Consider the following 22,293-nt stretch of genomic DNA (forward strand, 5'->3'; position numbering starts at 1 on the left):
TTGGTAGTTTTTTTTGTGAATGTTCTTAAAGAAAATATTACAAGTTTTATTGATATGTATGTGATCACTTTAGATATTTTTGGGATTTTTTTTAAAGATTTCTACTCATTTTTTTGAAAATATTTGCAATTTTTATTTTTTATTTTTAAATTTTTATTTCTTGCAAAATTTGTGGATTTTTTTTTAAAAAAAATAAAACTTAAGGGAACCTTTAAAGGAATTTTAAAAATTTTCTTCCTGAAGATTTTGCAAGTTTTTACAAATTCGGGGAATTTTTTCACAGAAAGTTTGGATTTTTTTCAGACAAGGGAACAATATTTTTTGGTGCCTATAAATGAAGATAACAAGAGGGTTAAAAAGTCCTTTTGAGTAAAGAATGCAGCAGTAGTGGCATTGTTTTACAAGTCTCTGTGCACATCCATATTAATGCAAGGTTTCTCAGTGGAACTTTGCACCTGTGATTGGTTTTAATGTTTTGGCTGATCATTGCACAGAAACCAGATCTTCTTATTAATAGTGTAAAAATAGATTAATCAATGTGACTGGAAATATTGCTGATCTAAACCTACATAAGTGGTTGCTGTCATCATGAATTAATCTTGCGTTTTTTTGTCCTATTTTACATATGAACATTCAGCTAAATCAGCTAAATAAGAACAGAAATGTGGTAATTTCACACCAGCAGATCTGAAAACCGACGCTACATGTTGGAATCTGCAGCAGAAAAATGCATCCATAATGAGTCATTACTAATCAGCAGTTCCCATCAGTTCATGGTGTTGATCAAACAAAGACCTGAGAACAAAGGTTTCCCCTCAGGGCCTGGGTGGTATTTTAGCGGAAGCAGCATCATCTTTTTTTTTATTTTTAAACTTCCACACATACACTGTTTTTTTATATATATATATATATATATATATATATATATATATATATATATATATATATATATATATACATATATATATATATATATATATATATATATATATATATATAAAATGAAATATATATAATGAAAACAATGGATAAGTCTAAAGAAAGTGCAGCCTGTGAATGTTTAGCAAAGTCATGGAAACAAGAGAGTTAAATAAAACATACCCGCAGGGCAGAGCGTACAGAAAATAGATCAGATAAGAATAGAAAAGGAGGCTGTTTCCTTCTTTTGGTTCTTATTTATAACGAGAACACTTGGTTTAGGATTCAATCTGTGCGGGAACTGAGTTGTTTTTATTGACTTTTATTTCATTTTGACATGCAAGAATCATTCTAGTGTGGTTTCAAAGGACTTATAAAGGTCACTTGTATTGTTTTTAATTAAATCCAGCTCTTTTTTCTTATATAATTTAATCAAATGCGCCCACATGATGCACCTTTTTACCTCCTGTTCTCACCCTTCTGTACACCTGCAGAACCCTGTTGTTCTGCTTTGTACAGTAGATATTCATCTCTAACTTTACCCACCGCCGCGTCGGCCAGATGGAAGCGTCGCACCATCAGATATAACAAAAAGCTTCTGCTGATCTGGGCTGCTGTTTTGGAGATCCAGCTATGCCCAGTCCTGCGGGTATATGTGTTTAAATCCACAGGGCGGGAATAGATTTTAGCCTTAAACAAAGATCCAAGTTTTAAAGGTGCAAAAAGAGCTGAAAAATAATAATTTTTCCGCTTTCCTTTCAGTTCTGTCTCACAGAAGAGTAATTAATTCAGTTTGATTTGTTTCTGCAATGAGACGTCCTAATTAAAATCCTTCTTTTATGAATGTTTCACACGTGTAATTATTCTTCCGTAATTGCTCCTGTCTGCACTTGTTACGTTTCTTTTGTTTGACTTTCAGTGCGGCTCCCATGGCGGGTTTCTAATCTCCTCAGAAGTTCACAGGTTTTTTACTGGCATTAAATATAGATCTTAAATAAATGGAAGATTAATCAGCTCAGCCTGTGTCCTCGGTTTAACACATCACAGCCTAATGAAAGAGAATTATAGTGAAGATTTGTCATGAAGAAACTGTTGATTTGTAAATGACTGGATTCATTTTGTTCGACGGGCTTTTATCTTGGATTTAGAACGCTGATGGTTCAAATCAAGTCTTTTATTGTCACTGAGAAATCCTCTTAGATCCTGTAAATGCTTTTAAATTTGATGTTTAACTGTGTTATAACCCTGTTTTACAAGGAAATAGTACAGTTTGCTCAATCTGTGCTCTACAACTGAACAATATATAAAATAGAGGTGCCAGTTTGATTACATTTTGATTTCCCACAATTAACCCTCCTGTTGTCCTCATTTATGGCACCAAAAAATATTATTCCCTCGTCTGGAAAAAAATCCAAAAATTCAGCAAAAAATTCCCCAAATTTATAAAAATTTGCAAAATTTTCAGGAAGAAGATTCCTTAAAAGTTTCCCTTAAAAGTTATTTTTTTAAATCCCCAAATTTGGCACGAAATAAAAAAATAAATAAAATAAATAAAATTATAAATATTTTCCAAAAAATGAATAAAAATCTTCCAAAAAACTCCTAAAAATATCTAAAGTTATTCCATATATACATCAATAAATGTTCTAATATTTTCTTTAAGACCATTCAGAACAAAATCAACCAATATCCAGCGAATTTTGTTGGATTTTGGTTGATTTTTTTCCGAATGTTCTTAAAGAAACTTTTTTTTTAACATTTCTTTTTCCACCAAAAATGTTCAAAAATTTCCCAAAAAATGAAAATGTGGAAGTTTTCACGGTGAATATATATATATTTTTTTCCACATTCCACAAACTTTAAAATGGGTTAATTTGACCCGCAGGATGACACGAGGGTTAAATGAACATGACTGACATTAAAATGCATCGCTCATAGAAACTGGATGTTTAGATGTAATTACTGGGTTTTAGTTTGGATAAATCAAACAGAAAAACATCTCATTTAAGTCTTTTCAAACTAATCTTTGGTCACATGGCTGTCTGAGCTGCTGCAGTAACTGAGTGGAGACTAGAGGCTTCTCTGTGCACGGCTAACTAGCTAGCATAAATAGTAACAGGTATGTGAAGCATTCATGGAATGTTTGTAAATTGTAGTGTCTCAACAATTAGATTTTCAGCAACAAAGGCCATTTGAGTGCATTTTTTAAAATTTACATTTTGCCTCTATCAAGTGCTGAGTATTTTAAGTCTTAAATTGGTTGTAACTGAGTGGAGACTCAAGGCTTCTCTATGCATAGCTAACTAGCTAGTGTCCATCATAGCTTGCATGGGACCATTTAGGGAACAATGGTAAATTGTAGTGTTTCATTAAAAAGATTTGTAGCAATTGAAGCTATTCATTTCCATTCTTTATATAGGAGATGCAAAGGATTGACGAGTATTGTTTTAAGCCTCAGTTTAATGCAAAGAAAAGCTATTTTTTTTGTCCTAGCATTGTGTTAACGTGAATGAGTTGCAGTAGCTGAGTGGAGACTAGAGGCTTCTCTCTGCACGGATTAATAGCTAGCATCCAGAAATAGCTTGCATGTGAGTCATTTAGGGAACAACAGTTAATTGTAGTGTTGCAGTAAGGGCATTTTTAAGCAATTGAGTCTATTTATTTTACATTTTTCATTGAGGAGACGCACTGAATTCAAGTGAAGATTGTTTCAATCCTCATTTTGATGCAAAGAATTATTTTTTGTGGAAGTAGCATTATGGTAACGAGTATGACTGAGCTGCATTATCTGAGTGGAGATTAGAGGCTTGTCTATGCATAGCCTACTAGCTAGCATCTTTCGTAGCCTGTATGATAGGCTATGGTAGACACAATCAGAAAAAGGCGACATTGATCATTTTAAGTCTTACTTTGATGCAAAGAAAAGCAATTTTTTGGTGCAGCAGTAGTAGCATTGCGGCAGCAAGTGTGAATAAGTTGCAGAAACGGAATGGAGACTAGAAGCTTCTCTGTGCACAACCTACTAGCTAGCATCAATAGTGACCTGCATGTGAGGCTGCTGTAAAAACAGTCAGAAAAATGGTAAAACTGATCATTTTAAGTGTCATTTGGATACAAAGAAATGCATTTTCTTTAGACACAAATACCACAGTAGTAGCATTGTAGTAACAAGTGTGAATGAGCTGCAGAAACTGAGTGGAGACTAGAGGCTTCTCTGTGTATAGCCGCCTAGCTAGCATCTACTGTAGCCTCTATGTGAGGCGTGTAGGGAATGCTTGTAAATTGTAGTGTCTGAATTTTTAGATTTTTAGCAATTGAGGACTTTTTTTTTTACATTTTGCCTCTAGAAGATGCACTGAATCCAGGAAAAATTCTCATTTTAATGCAACGAAAACCCATTTCTTGCGTGCAGCCTTAGTAGCATAATGCTAATGAGCATAATGCTAATGAGTGTGGCTCTGTTAAGTGGTGTGTTTCTGTCCACGCTCTGATAATACACTCCTTCTTCCTTCCTGTGTTTTCTCCCTGCAGGGTGCAGTCCGGACTGCCAGCGCTGCACTGCAGACCTCCAGACCGGCGTCGGCAGCATCTGTTTGTGGTGTAAAGCTCCGAGGACGTGGCTGCTGGGCGACCACTGCGTCTCCGACTGTCCTCCGGGACGCTATGCTTGGCATGGAGCCTGCATCAGTAAGGACTTTTCCTGCCTTTATTCGGCCTGTGAGAGGGTCAGAGGTCGCAGCTGTCCCGAATGTAAAACCTGTGAGAAAACTCTCCACCAAAGCTTTTCATGTTTTATTCATCGGCCGTTAAAATTAGCTCCGTTTTCTGATGAGGAGTTTGTTCTTCGACCTTCCAGCTGACCTCCAGAAGCTGTTCAGAGCGAATATTAAACAAAACAACCTGCTTCATGAAGACAAATTCTCACAGGTTGCATCTAGTTTTTGCATGAAAACTTGCTCTGGTTTTTGTTATGACGCAGGTTAAATCCTCTGAGCTCCATGTTTACGTTGTAAACTGTATTTGGAGGTTTTAATGTGGAAACAATGAGAGGGTTTTCAGTTTTTTATTGGTTTAGGATTAGTTTAAATATCAACATAATCAGACTCATTAGAAGCTTTAACAGCATCAACACAAACTTATCATCATTCTCACTGTTACTTTCTTTGTTAATATTATAACCTTCCTCTTTCTCCTCCTCTTCATCCTCGTATCATTTTGTCGATTTTTGTCTTTTTCTTGTCGGTTTGTGTCATTTTGTGTCTTGTTTATCTCTGGTTGTGTCTTGAATGTGTCTCTTGTGTCATGTTATGTCTTGTTTTTTCATTTTGCCTCTTTTCGGTCATTTTGTGTCTCGTTTTTCTCTTTGATGTTACCGTGTCTCATTTGTGTTGTTTTATGTCACTTTTGTGTCTCTTTTGTCGTGTTTTGTCTTGTTTTTTCATTTTATGTCTCTTTTATGTCACTTTGTGTCTCTTTGTGTCATGTCATGTCTTTTTTTTTCGATTTATGTCACTTTGTGTCTCATTTATGTTGTTTTATGTCAGTTTGTGTCTTAATTGTGTCATTTTGTGTGTCTTATTTCACTTTGTTTTATGTCAGTTTGTGCATTGGTTGTGTCAGTTTTTGACTCTTTTATGTCACTTTGTGTCTCATTTGTGTAATTTTCCGTCATGTGCCTGTTTTATGTCGTGTTTTTTCATTTTATATCTCTTATATGTCATGTGTCCTTTTGTGTCAGTTTGTGTCTTAATTGTGTCGTTTTTTGGCAGTTTGTGTGTTGATTGTGTCGTTTTATGTCAGTTTGTGTGTTGATTGTGTCGTTTTATGTCAGTTTGTGTCTCGATTGTGTCGTTTTATGTCAGTTTGTGTCTCGATTGTGTCGTTTTATGTCAGTTTGTGTGTTGATTGTGTCGTTTTATGTCAGTTTGTGTGTTGATTGTGTCGTTTTATGTCAGTTTGTGTCTTAATTATGTCGTTTCATGTCAGTTTGTGTCTCGATTGTGTCGTTTTATGCCAGTTTGTGTGTTGATTGTGTCGTTTTATGTCAGTTTGTGTCTTGATTGTGTCGTTTATGTCAGTTTGTGTCTTGATTGTGTCGTTTTATGTCAGTTTGTGTCTCGATTGTGTCGTTTTATGTCACTTTGTGTGTTGATTGTGTCGTTTTATGTCTCTTTGGGTCATTCTGACTCATTTTTCATTGGTGTTGTTTTGTTTGTTTTCTCCTCCCCCATGCCGTTCTTGTATCTCGCATGTGGTGTTGTGTCTCATTTTTTGTCATTTTGTGTCATTTTATGGCTCATTTTTCTTTCGTCTTGCCTTTTTTGTTGTCATATTGTGTCTTGTTTGTGTTGTTTTACATCTTTTTTAAATTCATTTGTGCTGTGGTCTTTATCACCATCGTCTTCCTGCAGCTTGAACACTGAGCTGCTGATTTGAATTCAGAACATGAGGAATCCTCCAGAGTCTCATTTAGCTGAGTCTTCCACACTCATCTACTCAGATATAGAAAGAAACAATGAGACATTGAAATATAAATAACACTTGTTGATGCAGATAAACATCCAGACAAACATACGTGTTGATTCAGAGGAAGGTTTTCTGATATTTTTCAGTATTCAGGTCAGATATTAGCAGATTATTTCCTCGATGGATTCATGAATATTTATTTTAAACTGACTTATTTATGACATTCATGTTTTTGGAGGATTTCAGTAAAAGGTTTCTAACTGCTCCACTGATTTCATGCCTCTGATACAGACGATCTGCATTTTAATCTATTTATTTATTACTATAGTCTTTGGCAGGATGCAGCTGATGTTAATAAACTTTAATGTTTCTTATACATAGAAACGCTGCAACTGCTTTTTTGTGTTGTGGTTGTAATTTACCTAGTATTTAATAACTTTAATAACTAAAATATGAGGTTTACTGTTTACTACTTTAACCAGACTTTATTTACTGTATTTATTTCATGTTGACACTGATGGTCAGGTTAAACTGTAACTTTAGTTTTGTATTGTTTTGTGTTTTTGTTGTCAGTTTTTAGTCCTTTTGTGTCTTTTTTTGTGGGGTTTTATGTCCCCTTTTAGTCCTTTTGTGTCTTTTTTGTGGGGTTTTATGTCCCTTTTAGTCCTTTTGTGTCTTTTTTGTGGGGTTTTATGTCCCTTTTAGTCCTTTTGTGTCTTTTTTGTGGGGTTTTGTGTCCCCTTTTAGTCCTTTTGTGTCTTTTTTGCATCATTTTGTCCATTTTTTCTCTGTTTGTGTCATTTTATCTCTGTTTTTAATCCTACAGTGCCTCATTTTGTCTCATTTTATGTCTCGTGTTTTATCATGTGTCTCATTTGTGTGTCAATTTTTTTCTTCTGTTTGCTGTTTGTGCTGTTTTATGTCAAATTTTTCATGTTTTGTGTCATTTTGTGCCCTTTTTGTGTCTCATTTGTGTTGTTTTGCATCGTTTTCTATGTTTTGTACCTCTATAGTGTCACGTTGCGCCTTTTTTGTGTGGTTTTGTCTCATTTTTTGTTGTCTTGTGTTGTTTTTTATCTTCTGTTTATTGTTTGTGCTGTTTTATGTCAAATTTTGCAACAGATTTTACCGTGTTTATTTGTATTTTGGACAAACAGAACACAAATTTGCTGCGTTTCCACAGTAATCTATTACAGTTTTCTGTGTTCTAACTTCTAGCGTTGCTGAGTTCCATTAATGAATGTTAATGACTTCTTTTCCCAGAATGCCATGCGTCCTGTGAGTCCTGCAGTGGGGCGGGGCCTCTGTCCTGCACTTCCTGCCCCTCTGGCGGCGTCCTGCTGCCCTCCGGCCTCTGTGCTCCTAAATGCCCCCTCGGTTACCATGACAACGGCCACAGGATTTGTCAGGGTGAGAGAGATGCTGATGTTCAAATGCCGTTAAATGATCCTTAATGATTTAAAAGTCAGAGGTTAAAGTAAAAACAGTAGAAATTGTGAGAGACTTTTCCTGTGAACATGAAGAATGTGTTTTCCTGCAGCGCTGCTTCTCTAATTCACTTTAACTAATGTTGTTTTTTGTTCATGACTGATGGACCTGCTTTAGAGGCAGAAACTCTCTGGACTGTTTCTGTTTTAAACCGACGGTCAAACAAGCTGAGATCCAGCGTTGTTTCACTTTAGCAGGAGTTTAAGAAAACACTCAGATACAACAAACGTCTGTAATTAGAGATAAACATCGTCATGATAACTGTTGGATACATGCATTGGATGTTTTATTCAATTAAGTGTCTTGTTTGTGTCGTTTTTTGTCTCTTTTGTGTCATGTTCTGTCTTGTTTATGACTTTTATGTCTCTTTTATGGCAGTTTTTTGTATTGTTTGTCATTTTTTTGTCTCTTTAATGTCACTTTGTGTCTCATTTGTGTCGTTTCATGTCTATTTTATATCATTTTGTGTCATTTTGTGTTCCTTTTATGTCAGTTTGTCTTGATTGTGTCGTTTTGTGTCATTTCATCTCTGGTTTAAGTCATTTTCTATCTTGTTTTCGTCATTTGTGTTGTTCTTTTGTCTCTTTTTTGTTTTGTTGTGTTTTGTTTGTGACTTTTTTGTCCATTTTATGTCAGTTTGTCTTGTTTTTGTTTTATCTTTTTTATGTCACTGTGTCTCGTTTGCATTGTTTTGTGTCTCTTACAACATTTTGTGTCTCTTTTTTATCCTTTTGTCTCTTTAATGTCACTTTGTGTCTCACTTGTGTCACTTTATGTCTCTTTGAGTCTTGTTTGTGAAGTGTATGTAAATTTTATGAGTTTGCGTCTTGTTTGTCGTTTTATGTCTCTTTATATCACTTTGTGTCTTGTTTTTGTCATTTTGTGTCTCTTCAATGCCAGTTTGTATCTCATTTATGTTGTTTTGTGTCTCTTTTATGTCATGTTGTGTCTTGTTCATGTCGATTTTATGTCAGTTTGTAACCTGTTTGTTGTTTTATGTGCCTTTATTGTAACTTTGTGTCTCATTTGTGTCATATTTTGTCTTGTTTTTTTGTATTTTTTTTTGTTTGTAATGTTTTGTGTCTCTTATGTCACTTTATGTCTCGTTTGTTTAATTTTGTGTCTATTTTATGCCACTTTGTACATCGTTTGTGTCTTGTTTGTGTATCTTTTATGTCAGTTTGTTTCTTGAGTCGTTTTGTATCTCTTGTGTCAGGTTGTGTCATCTTTTATTGCTTGTTTTTATCATGTGTCTCCTTTTTATTCTGTTTTGTCTCCTTTTTGTCATGTTGTGTCTCGTTTGCATCATTTTGTGTCCATTTTCTGTCAGTGTCTTGCTTTTATTTTATCTCTTTTTTGTAACTTTACATCTCATTTATGTTGTTTTGTATCTCTTTTATGTCATGTTGTGTCATGTTTGTTTCATTTTTTTGGTCCCTTTAAGGTCAGTTTGTCTTGATTGTGTCGTTTTGTGTCCATTTTATGTCAGTCTGTGTCTTGCTTGTGTCCTTTTATTTTTGGTTTAAGTCCTTTTTTGTCTCGTTTTAGTCATTTGTGTTGCTTTTTTGTCATGTCTTGTTTGTGACTTATGTCTAATTTATGTCAATTTGTGTCTCTTTTATGTCAGTTTGACTCATTTGTGTCAATTTATGTTTTGTTTTTGTCATTTTTGTCCTTGTTTGTGATGTTTTATGTCTTTTTTATGTCACTTTCTGTCTCGTTTGTGTCATTTTGTGTCTACTTTATGCCAGTTTGTACCTCGTTTGTCTTGTATCAGTTTGTTTTATGTCAGTTTGTTTCTTGTGTCGTTTTGTGTCAGTTTGTGTCTCATTTGTGTTACTTTTTTGTCTTCATCTGACCCTTTTTTGATCGTTATTCCTCCTTTTTATTCTTTGTTGTCTCTCTCTTTTGCCATGTCATGTTTCCTTTGCATCATTTTGTGTCGTTTTGTGCCTCTTTTGCTCTTCTTGTGTCTCGTTTTTGTCATGTTGTGTCTCATTTGCTTTATTTTATGCCTATGTTTTGTCATTTTATGTGTTGTCTATGTAAATTTGTGCCTCTTTTCGTCCTCTTTTGTCTGGTTTTCTGTAAATACTTGTCTAAATCCAGTAAAATCCCCCATCCAGCCAGACTTGTGTGACTCCAGGTGTAACTGTTGCCCCCCTCTGACCTCTTTGTCGACCTGTTTTGTGTTTCCGTCAGTGTGCGACAGCCAGTGCCTGACCTGCGACATGCCCGGGGTTTGTACTTCCTGCCGCGACCCGACCAAGGTGCTGCTGTTTGGTGAATGTCAGTACGACAGCTGCGCCCACCAGTACTACCTCAACACCACCACCCGGACCTGCAGAGGTAACACAACACAACGCGACACAGACACACACCGGCCGCAGGGATTAACAACCGCCGCAGCCTTTATGGTCTCCATAAAGCGTCTCCCTCCATATTGGATGTAGTCGTGCGCCTCGCCGGCTTTACGGCTCCATCAATCTGGTCATAAAGCGGAGCTGCACAAATGCAAATCCTGACCAGTGAGAGTTTGATGGATGAGCCTCACAGTGAACAACTCAGGAATGACGGGTTTCAGGAAGTAGACCCAGCCGCTCTTCACTGATTTAATTACACACTGATCAGCCCAGATAGAAGCAGAGCTCCTGTTGGTGTCGTTTTATGTCTCGTTTTTAGCCCTTTGTGTTGTTTTGTGTCTCATTTTTAGTCTTTTGTGTCTCATTTTTTGCCTTTTGTGTATCATTTGTGTTGTTTTATGTCTAATTTTTAGCCTTTTGTGTCTCATTTGTGTTGTTTTATGTCTCTTTTATGTGAATTTGTGTTGTTTTGTGTCTCATTTCTATCCTTTGGTGTCTTGTTTGTGTCATTTCATATTTAATTTGTTTCTCTTTTATGACAGTTTATGTTGTTTTGTGTCTCATTTTTATTCTTTTGTGTCTCATTTTTATCCTTTTGTGTCTCATATTTATCCTTTTGTGTCGTTTTATGTCTCGTTTTTATTCTTTAATGTTGTTTTGTGTCTCATTTTTATTCTTTTGTGTCTTCATATTTATCCTTTTGTGTTGTTTTGTCTCATTTTTATTCTTTTGTTTTGTGTCTCATTTTTATTCTTTTGTGTTGTTGTGTCTCATTTTTAGCCTTTTGTGTCTCATTTTTATTCTTTTGTGTTGTTTTGAGTCTCATTTTTAGCCTTTTGTGTCTCATTTTTTATCCTTTTGTGTCTCGTTTATGTTGTTTTATGTCTTATTTTTATCCTTTTGTGTCTCGTTTGTGCTGTTTTATGTCTCTTTTATGTGATTTTGTGTGGTTTTGTGTCTCATTTTTAGCCTTTCGTGTCTCGTTTGTGTTGTTTTGTGTCTCATTTTTATCCTTTTGTGTCTCGTTTGTGTTGTTTTATGTCTATTTTATGTGATTTTGTGTTTTGTGTCTCATTTTTAGGCTTTTGTGTCTCGTTTGTGTTGTTTTATGTCTCTTTTATGTGAATTTGTGTTGTTTTGTGTCTCATTTCTATCCTTTGGTGTCTTGTTTGTGTCATTTTATATCTAATTTGTTTCTCTTTGTTGTTTATGTTATTTTGTTTCTCATTTTTAGTTTTTTGTGTCTCATTTGTGTTGTTTTGTGTCTTATTTTTAGCCTTTTGTGTCTCGTTTTTGTCATGTCTTGCTTGTGCTGTTTTATTTCTCTTTTATATCAGTTTGTGTTGTTTCATGTCTCATTTTTTTCCTTTTGTGTTTCGTCTGTGCTGTTTTTTTAATCTCTTTTATATAGGTTTGTGCTGTTTTGTGTCTCGTTTTTGTTAGTTAATGTCTTGTTTGCACTTTTTTGTGTATTTTTTTCCTTTTGTGTCTTTTTTATTCTTTTATATCTTGTTTTTGTCATGTTTTGTCATTTATGTCGTTTAATGTCACTTTTTTGGTAGTTTATGTCTTGTTTGTGTTGTTTTGTGTTTTTGTCATGTTGTGTCCAGTTTCTATCATTTTATGTCTCATTTTTATCCATTTGTGTCTCATTTGTGCTGACTTATTTTTCTTTTATGTCAATTTGTGTGCTTTGTGTCTCCTTTTAGCTCCCTCATGTCGTGTTTTGGTCATATTGTGTCTCATTTGTTGTTGCTGTTTTGGTGTTTTCCTTTTGGTTTGTCTTGTTTGTGTCATTTTATGTCTCATTTTTATCCTTTTGTGCCTCGTTTTTGACATGTTATGTCTTGTTTGTCAATTTGTGTCTCTTTTTTTGTCCTTTTGTGTCATGTTTGTGTTGTTTTATGTTTCCTTTCTATCCTCTTGTATCTCATTTTTGTCATCTTTTGTTTTGTTTGTGTCTCTTTTGCTGATTTGTTTCTCGTTTCTGTCATTTTAAGTGTTTTTCCTCATGTGTCATTTTTGGCATTTTGTGTCTACTTTCTGTCAGTCTGTGTCTCATTTAAATAAACAATCTCTTTTGCTGTCATCCTGCAAGTACAGAACTTTAAAAATAACACCTTGATGGATGAAATCAGGTCATTCTGATGCATTAACAACATCACTACAGATATCTGCCTTCATTCAGACCCAGCAGGCTTTGTTTTATCGCTGATTTGCTCCAGAGCGATGAGGTTTTGAGGTTTTTCCAGGTATCAGAGGAACCTGTACTGGAGGTTCTGTCAGGGGATTAGCAGCTAGGCTAACGGCTAGCGGCTACATAAACAGCCGCTACCTGTTAATCCGGTGAACCGTCGATGAACCCGCTGCTCTCTGGAAGCTAGACGGCCTTTGAGGAGCTTTTTCATCTCACAGCCACGGGGAGAAACTTGCCCTCAAAGAATCTGCTGCAGATGCATCAACAAGCTGCATTTAATTCAGCTGATCACTGATCTTTTTCCTCAGGAGGAACCTCGAGTTTACCTCTCAGTGCTCCTCTAGGAGTGCTTTTCAATTCTATTCACCCAAAAATCTACTTCTGGTGCAGGCTGGAAGCACAAATAAAGAAAAATATGTGATGAAATTATTAAGTTTGAAAATTTACCACTGTGTAAATCGTTGAAACATGCGTCTTGCACCCAGTTCAAAAAGAGTTTCCTCTGTTTTAGCATCAAAAATCTAATTATTATTCTAACTTTTATGTAAAAAAAGACCAAAGAATGACGGCAAAGTATGCAAAATACAAAATACAGGATTTCAATATGTATAAGTTGAAAGAACTATTTTGCAATTTTATTGTAAATACCAACAATTTTATTGTGTATACCAGTAATTTATTATTGATACCAGTAATTTATTGCAAATACCAACAATTTTATCAGAAATACCAGCAATTTTAGTGTAAATACCAACAATTTTATTGGAAATGCCCACAATTTTATCAGAAATACCAGCAATTTCGCAACTTTATTGCAAAAAAGTTGAAAGAACAAACACCAGTTGGTGCAAATTACATAATTAAACCATCCAAAATCAGATTATTAGTCGTACTTTTGTGCAGATGTTTCATGGAAATGTTTGATTTAATCTTCCTGATGAAGATACAAATTTTTCAGAATTACGTGGGACCACATATGGCGAAGCAGCGACTAACTCTGTAAAGAAATGCGAGTAAAAACAAACAGAAGTGGGGTGATTTTTAGGTGTTTTTAAAGAAAACACCTGTGTTGTTTTGGGTCTTTTTCCTGTTGATTTGTGTCTTGTTCATGTTTTCTGTCATTTTTATCCTTTTGTGTCTTGTTTGTGTTGTTTTGTCTCTGGTTTGTGTCATTTTGTGTCTTGTTTTTATCCATTTGTGTCTTGTTTGTGTTGTTTCATGTCTCATTTTTATCCTTTTGTCTCATTTTGGTCATGTGTCTTGTTTGACCACTTTTATAATCTCTTTTTTGTAAAAAAAAAAATCTGCATTTTACTGAAGCTAGAATCTCACACAAACACAAAGAGATTCATTCGTCCTAATTGTGTTTAATTTTCACACCGGTTTTAACAGAAACACACCAGATGTGCAGGTGAAAGACACACTAATGGGTTTAAAATCAATCCCCTGCTGGGTGAAGAGGTTATTAATCTTCTCTGTTCTGTTCTGTTCTGTTCTGTTCTCACCCTCTTGCCTCTAAAATCCCCTGGCCTCTAATCCAGAGTGCGACTGGAGCTGTAACGCCTGTAAAGGTCCTCAGCGGACCGACTGCCTGCAGTGCATGGACGGATACGTTCTGCAGGACGGAGTCTGCAGCCCTGGATGTTCCCTGGGCTCCTATCAGGACGGAGACAGATGCCTGGGTGAGTCCGGCTGCAGGCAGATAAACCAGCAAACATCACATAACATCACCTACATGCTGCTGCTGCTGGAGTTTGTTCATCTGCAACCAAGTCAAAGCTGCATTTCAGCAAATTTACGTCTTTATTAAAGCCGTTCATCATCCACGGCTGACATAGAAGCTTCCACCAGAGACGCCTCGGCAATCTGAACTCTTTACTTTAATCTGTTCACGTGAAACTCTCCTCCTGAGGAACATTTATTATAATAAGAATAACTTTTATTTACAGACTTTACAAAGTGCTTTGACAGACGAAAGTCAGTCAGGCAAAAACAGAAAGAAAAAAACGACCAGAGAGGCAAAAAACTGAATTTCAATATAGAACAAACACTAACTGATGCAAATACAATGATAAATAATAATTATGAAAACAAGAACTGCACCAACAGAGTAAGAACAGAGTAACACAGGCGACATTATTCATCTCAGCTGTGCAATAAAACTAATATCCCTCCAATATGCTTTTTATTAGTTTTATTCTAAATGTAATTAATAAATCTTAAAAATGACTTGGCTGTGATTTGAATTAGTTGGAGTTTAGAGAGTGACCATTGTTTGGTACCAGAAAGGAGTTAGAGTAGTTGAAAAAATCCTGTGTTTAATCTCTGAACTACTACATCATAATAAACCATCTGACATCAGCTGCACCCAGAATGAAAGTTTTGCCAGTCGATTCTTGTTCAACGTCTCTGGGTTTAGACCTTTATTCTGTCCTGACTCATAGCTGCTGCCCTTTACTGTCCGGACGAACTTTGCAGTGATGAAGAGGAAGCAGAGAGAGAGTCATAACATTTCATGAACCGAGGCTTTATCTCTTCGCTTTTAGGTCAGCGAACACGGTACATTACATCCAAACAGCTGTTACACTGAAGCTAGACGCTTTATGGCTGACTACAATAATTTAATCAGCTCTGTCGATGTTCACTCGCTTCCCACAACACTGGAGCTACGTCACTTATAGGCCACCGATAGTAGAAGGAAAGATCAGAGTTAATCTTTATTATCAGCTGATACTAGATCCCAATGTGATACCATTTTCCTCGATAATACAGTTTTAGTCCATTAAAGTTGCTAAAAATGAGTCTAGTCTATGTAAATGACAACTGAATAACTCTGAAAACTGTATTTCTGCATCTAAACTACCAGCGAGGAGGGAAAGTGAATTTTGAACTTAGTTATCCCAGTCATAAGAACCTCAAGAGCTTCAGCAAAGGAACTTGGACATCTTTTTCTGTTTTTCAAAGACGTTTCACCAAGAATCTGCTTGTATAAACGTGAAACATAGTCAAGAGCCAAACAAAGATGACTGCTAAAGTTTTTTTCCTTCTTTACTTGAGGTTCGCTTTGGTTTTCTCCTCATGTTTTTGCTCTAAATTGGCTTTCTTTTCGTCCGCCAGCTTGCGACGATCACTGCATGGAGTGTGGAGGTCCTGGACAGTGTCAGGAGTGTCAGCCTCCATACGCCACCCTGCAGGGACAGTGTGTGCTCGAATGTGGCCGAAACCACTTCCTGGACGCCTCCTCCAAAGTCTGCAAATGTAGGAATTCACACTTTCTGTTTTAATGTTGCTTTTATCTGTTTACCGCTTCTGAGACTGATTTCAGAAGAATAAGAAAGAATATCCACGTATGCAAGGGAAGCATATGAGTTTAGAATGTGCAGTTTTTTAAAAATTTTTATTTACAGATACAGCAGATTGTTCAGTACTGTAGTGACCAGATGAGTAGTTGACAAGTAGTTTATGTTGGAAAACAGAGAGCATTGTGGGTTTTTAGGTAGCAATGGACACCATGATAAAGACTTCTGTGGCACTTAATGAACTCCGGAGAGACTGTTTAATACTGTAGCATCCACAGATGTCACTTGAACTACAGGCAGTTCTGTTCTACAGCAATGGGCACCATGACAGCGACTAATATGATGCTTAATGACCTCTGACTACAGTTCATGCATTTAAGACAAACTTGGATCAACTAGGACAAAGTTTTTACGTTCCAGTGGCAATGCAAAACCACTTGTCTATTGACTAAAATACCAACATCAGTAAGCAGAGAGCATTGTAGGGATTTAGCTTGCAACAGGCACCATGACAAACTTATGTGGCATTTAATGACCTCTAGAGAGACAGTTTAATACTATAAAGACCACAGGAGTTGTCACTTGGACTACAGGTGGGTCTATGGTGGCAAGCAGAGAGGATTGTGAGGGTTTAGCTAACAAGGGGCACCATGACAAAGACTTTTGTGACAGTGCCCTCCAGAGAGACTGTTTAATACTGTAGCATCCACAGAAGATGTCACTTGGACTACAAGTAGTTCATGTTGGAAAGCAGAACGCATTTTGGGGGTCTAGCTAGCAACGGGCACCATGACAAAGACTTCTGTAGCTTTTAATGACCTCCAGAGAGACTGTTTAATACTGTAGAGACAAAACGACGTAGTCACTCTGACTACAAGTATTTCATGTTGGGAAGCAGCAAGGATTGTGAGAATTTAGCGAGCAATGGGCGCCATTACAGAGACTTATATGATGCTTAATGACCTCTGACTAGAGTTCATCCATTTAAGACAAACTTGGATCAACTAGGACAATGTTTTTACATCCCTGTGGCATTTCAAAACCATGTTTTGCCCAAATCACGTGTCTATTGACTAAAATAGACAATTTAATACTATAGAGACCACAGGAGTTGTCACTTGGACTACAGGTGGTTCTGTGGTGGCAAGCAGAGAGCATTGTGGGGGTTTAGCTAGCAATGGGCACCATGACCGAGAGTTATGTGATGCTTAATGACCTCTGGAGAGTCTGTTTATTACTGTAGCGACCAGGCAAGGCAGTCACTCTGATTACAAATGGTTCATGTTGGAAAGCAGAGAGCATTGTGGGTTTTTAGCTAGCAATGGGCACCATGACCGAGACTTATGTGGCATTTAATGACCACCAGAGACACCGTTCTTACTGTAGCGACCACAGGAGATGTCACTTGGACTACAAGTATTTCATTTTGGAAAGCAGAGACCATTGTCAGTTTTTAGCTAGCAATGGGCACCATGACAGAGACTTATGTGGCACTTAATGCCCTCCATAAGAGTGTTAAGTAACTGCATAAAGTAAATAAGTGGACAAATAAATGCGTCTTTTCAACACTCTTTATCTCCGTTAGCTTGTTCATCCGACTGTGTGCTGTGCGATGGTGTCGGTCAGTGCAGAGCTTGTCGTCACCAAACCTACCTCATGGAGGGATACTGCACGCCCGACTGTGGACACGGATACTACGCCGACCAGAAGACCAGGACCTGCCACGGTAACCGCATCAAATCTGATTCATGTCTTTAATTCAAAGTCTACATTGACCATAAACATTAATAGAGGGCTGATGGAGTTAAGAGATGTGAGACTTGGCAGTTATTAGATCAGTTCTGACACATATGGCTTTTAAAAACCGCCTGCTGTCACTTCAGAAACCAACGTTTACCATCTGCTAGAGTTTCTAAATATTGTCAGAACTCCAATTGACAGGAGCAAACTGGCAAAGTCAAACAGAAAACATCACAAAAGCAGCAGAAATCATCATAAGACGCCTCCTTCAGAGGGTCATTTCATACAAAATCAGCCTGATCTAAAAGAGAGTTCAGTAACTTTAGTGTATTTAATCAAGTCATGCAAACACTGTGAGTATTTTCAGGCCCTTGAAGTACTACTGTACTTGTTGGTTTCTCAACACCTTTGAGTTCTGTTAAAAACTGCGACCAAATCAGTTGGTCAGAACAATGTATAGCAGATGTAAGGTCTAGTTGTTCCTACATACTGGTTTTGAGTGATTTTAGGCAATTTTTGCATATTTTGGGACGAGTTTCAAGACATTTTGGACAAGTTTTGAGTCATTCTGAAGATGTTTTTGTCATTTTTGGACAAATGTGGAGTGATGTGGACAAGTTTCAAGACATTTTTGACACTTTTTGAATCATTATGGATGAGTTTTGAGTAATTTTAAAGAGGTTTTTGTCATTTTGGATAAATTTTAGATTGTTAAAATAATTTTTGACCAATTTTTGTAATTTTTTACACCTTTTGAGTCATTTTGTACAAATTTCCAGACATTCTGGACAAGTTTTAAATTGTTTATGACAAGTTTTGAGTCATTCTGAGGAACAAAAACAAATTTTGAATCATTTTGGACAAATCTCGAGGCATTTTATATACATTTCTAAACATTTTGGACAAATTTCAATACATTTTGCACTAATTTTCAATTGTTTAAGACAATATTTGCCCATATTTGTGGTTTTGGAAAAATTATTATTATTATTATTATTATTATTATTATTATTATTATTATTATTATTATTATTATTATTATTATTATTATTATTATTATTATTATTATTATTATTATTATTATTATTTTGGACAAATTTTCAATTTTATTTAATTTGTCCAGGAAAAAAGACACGACATTTTCAGGGCTGAAAAACATGTTTGAGTTCTGGTAAATGTCAGAATTTAAAGCCTAAGTCAGCTTTTGAGCATCAAAAATATGAGTTTAATTTAAGGTTAGTTACATGTGATTAACCCTAAATTAGCCAAATTGCTGCTGGGATGTTTGTAGGAAAGGATTGTTTCAGTAAAGCTGGTAAAAAATTAAATATTCAGTTTATTTTATCGTTTCTGGTCGAAGCGTCACACCTAATAAATGTTTAAATTCACCTTATTACACCACAGCGGTGGGGACATTTTATTGTATGCAAATTCAATCAATATGGCTCCATAAATAATGCAAATGACCATGAGAAGACATCCCATAAAAACAAACCCACATGGCTGGTTGCTAGGCGACAGACCAGCCAACCAGCGGTCAATCCAGCAGATAGAATCTCTGAGACTGAGGAGGGTTCAGCATCAAATGTCAGAAAGTTTAATCTGTGAACCGTCCTCATTGTTAAATTAAACACCAATGAATATAAATTATAAGATAAAACCACCAAATACTGAGATCTGCATCGGGTTAGCAGTGGAAATAAATGGATTTATGGCAATTCTTGGCTGCTGCATGAACATTTTACCTTCTTTTTACCTTCTAACAAGCCAGTTAATGTCCTGTCAGTCACAGACGAAGAGCATGTTTTTTTCATTTCAAAACACTTCCCAGTGTTTTGAAATGGGAAGTATTCACAAAAAACACCTCTAATGGTCCATTTTGTCAAGTTTTGGGGCATTTTGAATAGTTTGTCATTTTGGACGAATTTGGGACAAGATTCAAGACATTTTGGACAAGTTTTGAGTCATTCTGGGGAGGTTTTTGCCATTTTTGGACAAGTTTCAAGATATTCTGGGCATGTTTTGAATTGTTATGAACAAGTTTTGAATAATTTTAAAGAGGTCTTGTCATTTTGGACTGATTTGAGACAAGAATCAAGGCTTATGGACAAGTTTAACTTGTTCAGGACTGGGTTTGAGTAATTTTGGACCAAATTTTGTCATTTTGGACAAATTTCAAGACATTTTGGACAAGTATCGAGTCACTCTGGAGAAGTTTTTGCCATTTTTGTACAAATTTCTGTAATTTTGGACAGGTTTCAAGATATTTTTGGCATGTTTTGAATTGTTATGGACGAGTTTTGAATAATTTTAAAGAGTTTTGGAGCATTTTCAATGGGTTGTTGTCCTATTTGATTAATTTGGGACAAGATTCCTGACATTTTGGACATGTTTTGAGTCTTTCTAGAGAGGTTTTGAGTAATTTTGGACTATTTTTTGTGTGATTTTGGACAAGTTTCAAGACATTTTGGACAAGTATTGAGTTATTCTGGAGAAGTTTTCGCCATTTTTGGACAAATATCTGTAATTTTGGACAAGTTTGAAAACATTTTGGACAAGTTTGAAATCACTCTGGAGAGGTTTTTGCCATTTTTACACAAGTTAGGAGCCATTTGGGACAAGTTTTCAATTGTTTAGGACACAGTCCGAGTAATTTTGGACCAAATTTTGGACAAGTTTGAAGATATTTTTGGCATGTTTTGAATTGTTCTGGCCAAGTTTCAAGACATTTTGGACAAGTTTTACAATAAAGCTTGTAAAACTTTGGCAAACTTCTATGTAAGCTAATATTTACCGTCCTTTCAGAATCATCCTGTGGCTAAAAACCACAGAAAAGCTGCAAATATGCTGATTAACTCATTTGCACATATCATCTTTAATTCCTGCAGGTGAAAGCTGAAGGCAGCCTCTAAAAGTCGTACATTAAAGTTGTAAAAACTGTATTTGTGCTGCTCAGAGACGAATGTGAACAGGCTGCTAACATTATCTGTCAGACGTTAGCAGGTTCCTGGTAGTGAAATCCTAATTGGTGGGTCTGAGAAACACTGAGCGGAGCTTTGTCTGCAGAGCTGGGTCATTAGAGATGTCTTGTACTTTCATTTCTTCCCTTTTATCTCCAAACAACGAGCCGAACCTGCAGGCTGAGACGCTCGAGGCCATCGTTACCGGATGATTCATGAAATGTGACAAAGCGTAATTCTGCCACAGAAATGTATCATCAGGCTCCCTTTGTGATAAATGCTCCCTTTCTTGTGAAATAATGAACATTTTTTGGCCTCCGGGCTTCGTCTAATCCACGACTTAATCAAGTAAAATAGCAGAGAAGTGATTTTTTTTTTTTTTTTTTTAATTTCTGCCAGCCAACTGAAAAAAGTGAAGAAAGTCTTGCTTTAAATTATGGACTCGTTCTCATTTGTGAGTGTAATTGCTGAAAAATTGGAGCCGTTGGAGCCTATTGGCATCATTAGAGGAGATATAATGAGATTACAGTGTGGCATCCAAAGAGCTGATCTTTAAAAAGTTCCCCAACAAAGTCGCTTCCAATTAAAGCCGGCTTCTGAAATGCCAACCTTGAGACGTCTCACACTTTTAGTTTTTATTCTTCGACCTCCGGTGAACCCGACGCCCACCAGCAGCCTGATCCAGCTGCAGCTTCATTTACACCAATTTAAGGCCCTAAAAAATCATTAAAACATATTAATCTCAGTAGTCAGATGCTGTGTGTTTGTCTCCAGGGTGTTGAAGGGTTTTTTGAGTTCTTATTTGTCATGAGTTTGTCGATTTGTAAGTTTCTTTTTCAGTAAATAGTTTATAAAAGGACTTGTGAACTTTCAAAGTGTGTTTTATTGTCAATATTTCTGTTCTGTTCCTATGCAGATTTCTTGCTTTTATATATTTCCACTTTGTTTAGAGGTCATAATGTAATTTATGTCAGGTAAACTGGAAAAATCTGTAAAGTAACAGTTTAAAAATCTTTATTTATCTTAATTTTTTAATTTAATTTAAATTTATTTTTTACAGTCATCATAACAAACGATACCTTCTAAACTAATATTAATTCATTCTTATTCTTTAAGAATAAGAATTATTCTAAGAAATTTCTAGTAATCTAGTAATTTAACATATTTGTAACATATTTGTAAAACAATTATATTTTTTCTGTTTTAAATGCAGTAAAAATAGTCTAATTTAATTGCAAAAAATTGTAAAAAAAAAAGTAAATAAAAATACAAATAAGAATTAAAAGTTATATATCAGAAATGAATTAAATATATAATAATAATAATAATAATAATAATAATAATAATAATAATAATAATAATAATAATAATAATAATAATAAATAAAAAATATTTTTTTATTTTACAATTAATATGTGAATGGCAATTTTAAAAAAAAAACATTTTTGGGGAATTTAAGAGTTATCTGCAATTTAACAGTCTGTAAAATAACAGTAGAATAATACTTTACAATGTACTGATCCTTGAAGTACATAATTTTCCTTTAAATAATGGCAAATATATGTAAAGCAATGATCGTTTTGCTGATTTAAATACAGTAAAACAAAGTAAAGTCACTAATGACGTGTAGTTTAATGGTCAAACATTAAAATATTTTTTTTTAATTGTAAAAAAAATACAGATTTTTGATGTGGACAGCTTTTGCTAGTTTTTGTGAATGAATACTTTTATTTTCTGTGATTTTATGAGTCATTACTTGTTTTAATAAAACAGGTTAAATATGTAAAATAGCATTAAATTGCTATTAAAAAAAACAAGAAAATTAACAAAAACCTCAATTCTTTACAATCTAATTACTTCAC

At 35.4% G+C, this 22,293-nt stretch overlaps 1 protein-coding gene across 1 annotated transcript in view; it reads left to right on the forward strand.

Annotated features, from left to right (window-relative positions):
• The window catches only part of fras1 (Fraser extracellular matrix complex subunit 1), a 263,784-nt gene that overhangs the window by 103,313 nt on the left and 138,178 nt on the right, over positions 1 to 22,293 (forward strand). Inside the window, exons 18-23 of the mRNA XM_055011340.1 lie at positions 4,450 to 4,605; positions 7,648 to 7,794; positions 10,075 to 10,221; positions 13,974 to 14,114; positions 15,550 to 15,690; positions 17,317 to 17,457. Coding sequence (XP_054867315.1) covers positions 4,450 to 4,605; positions 7,648 to 7,794; positions 10,075 to 10,221; positions 13,974 to 14,114; positions 15,550 to 15,690; positions 17,317 to 17,457 — 873 coding nt within the window. The remainder of the gene's footprint in view (positions 1 to 4,449; positions 4,606 to 7,647; positions 7,795 to 10,074; positions 10,222 to 13,973; positions 14,115 to 15,549; positions 15,691 to 17,316; positions 17,458 to 22,293) is intronic.

This window comes from Amphiprion ocellaris, chromosome 6 (assembly GCF_022539595.1).
Source record: "Amphiprion ocellaris isolate individual 3 ecotype Okinawa chromosome 6, ASM2253959v1, whole genome shotgun sequence".
Taxonomy (NCBI): Eukaryota; Metazoa; Chordata; class Actinopteri; family Pomacentridae; genus Amphiprion; species Amphiprion ocellaris.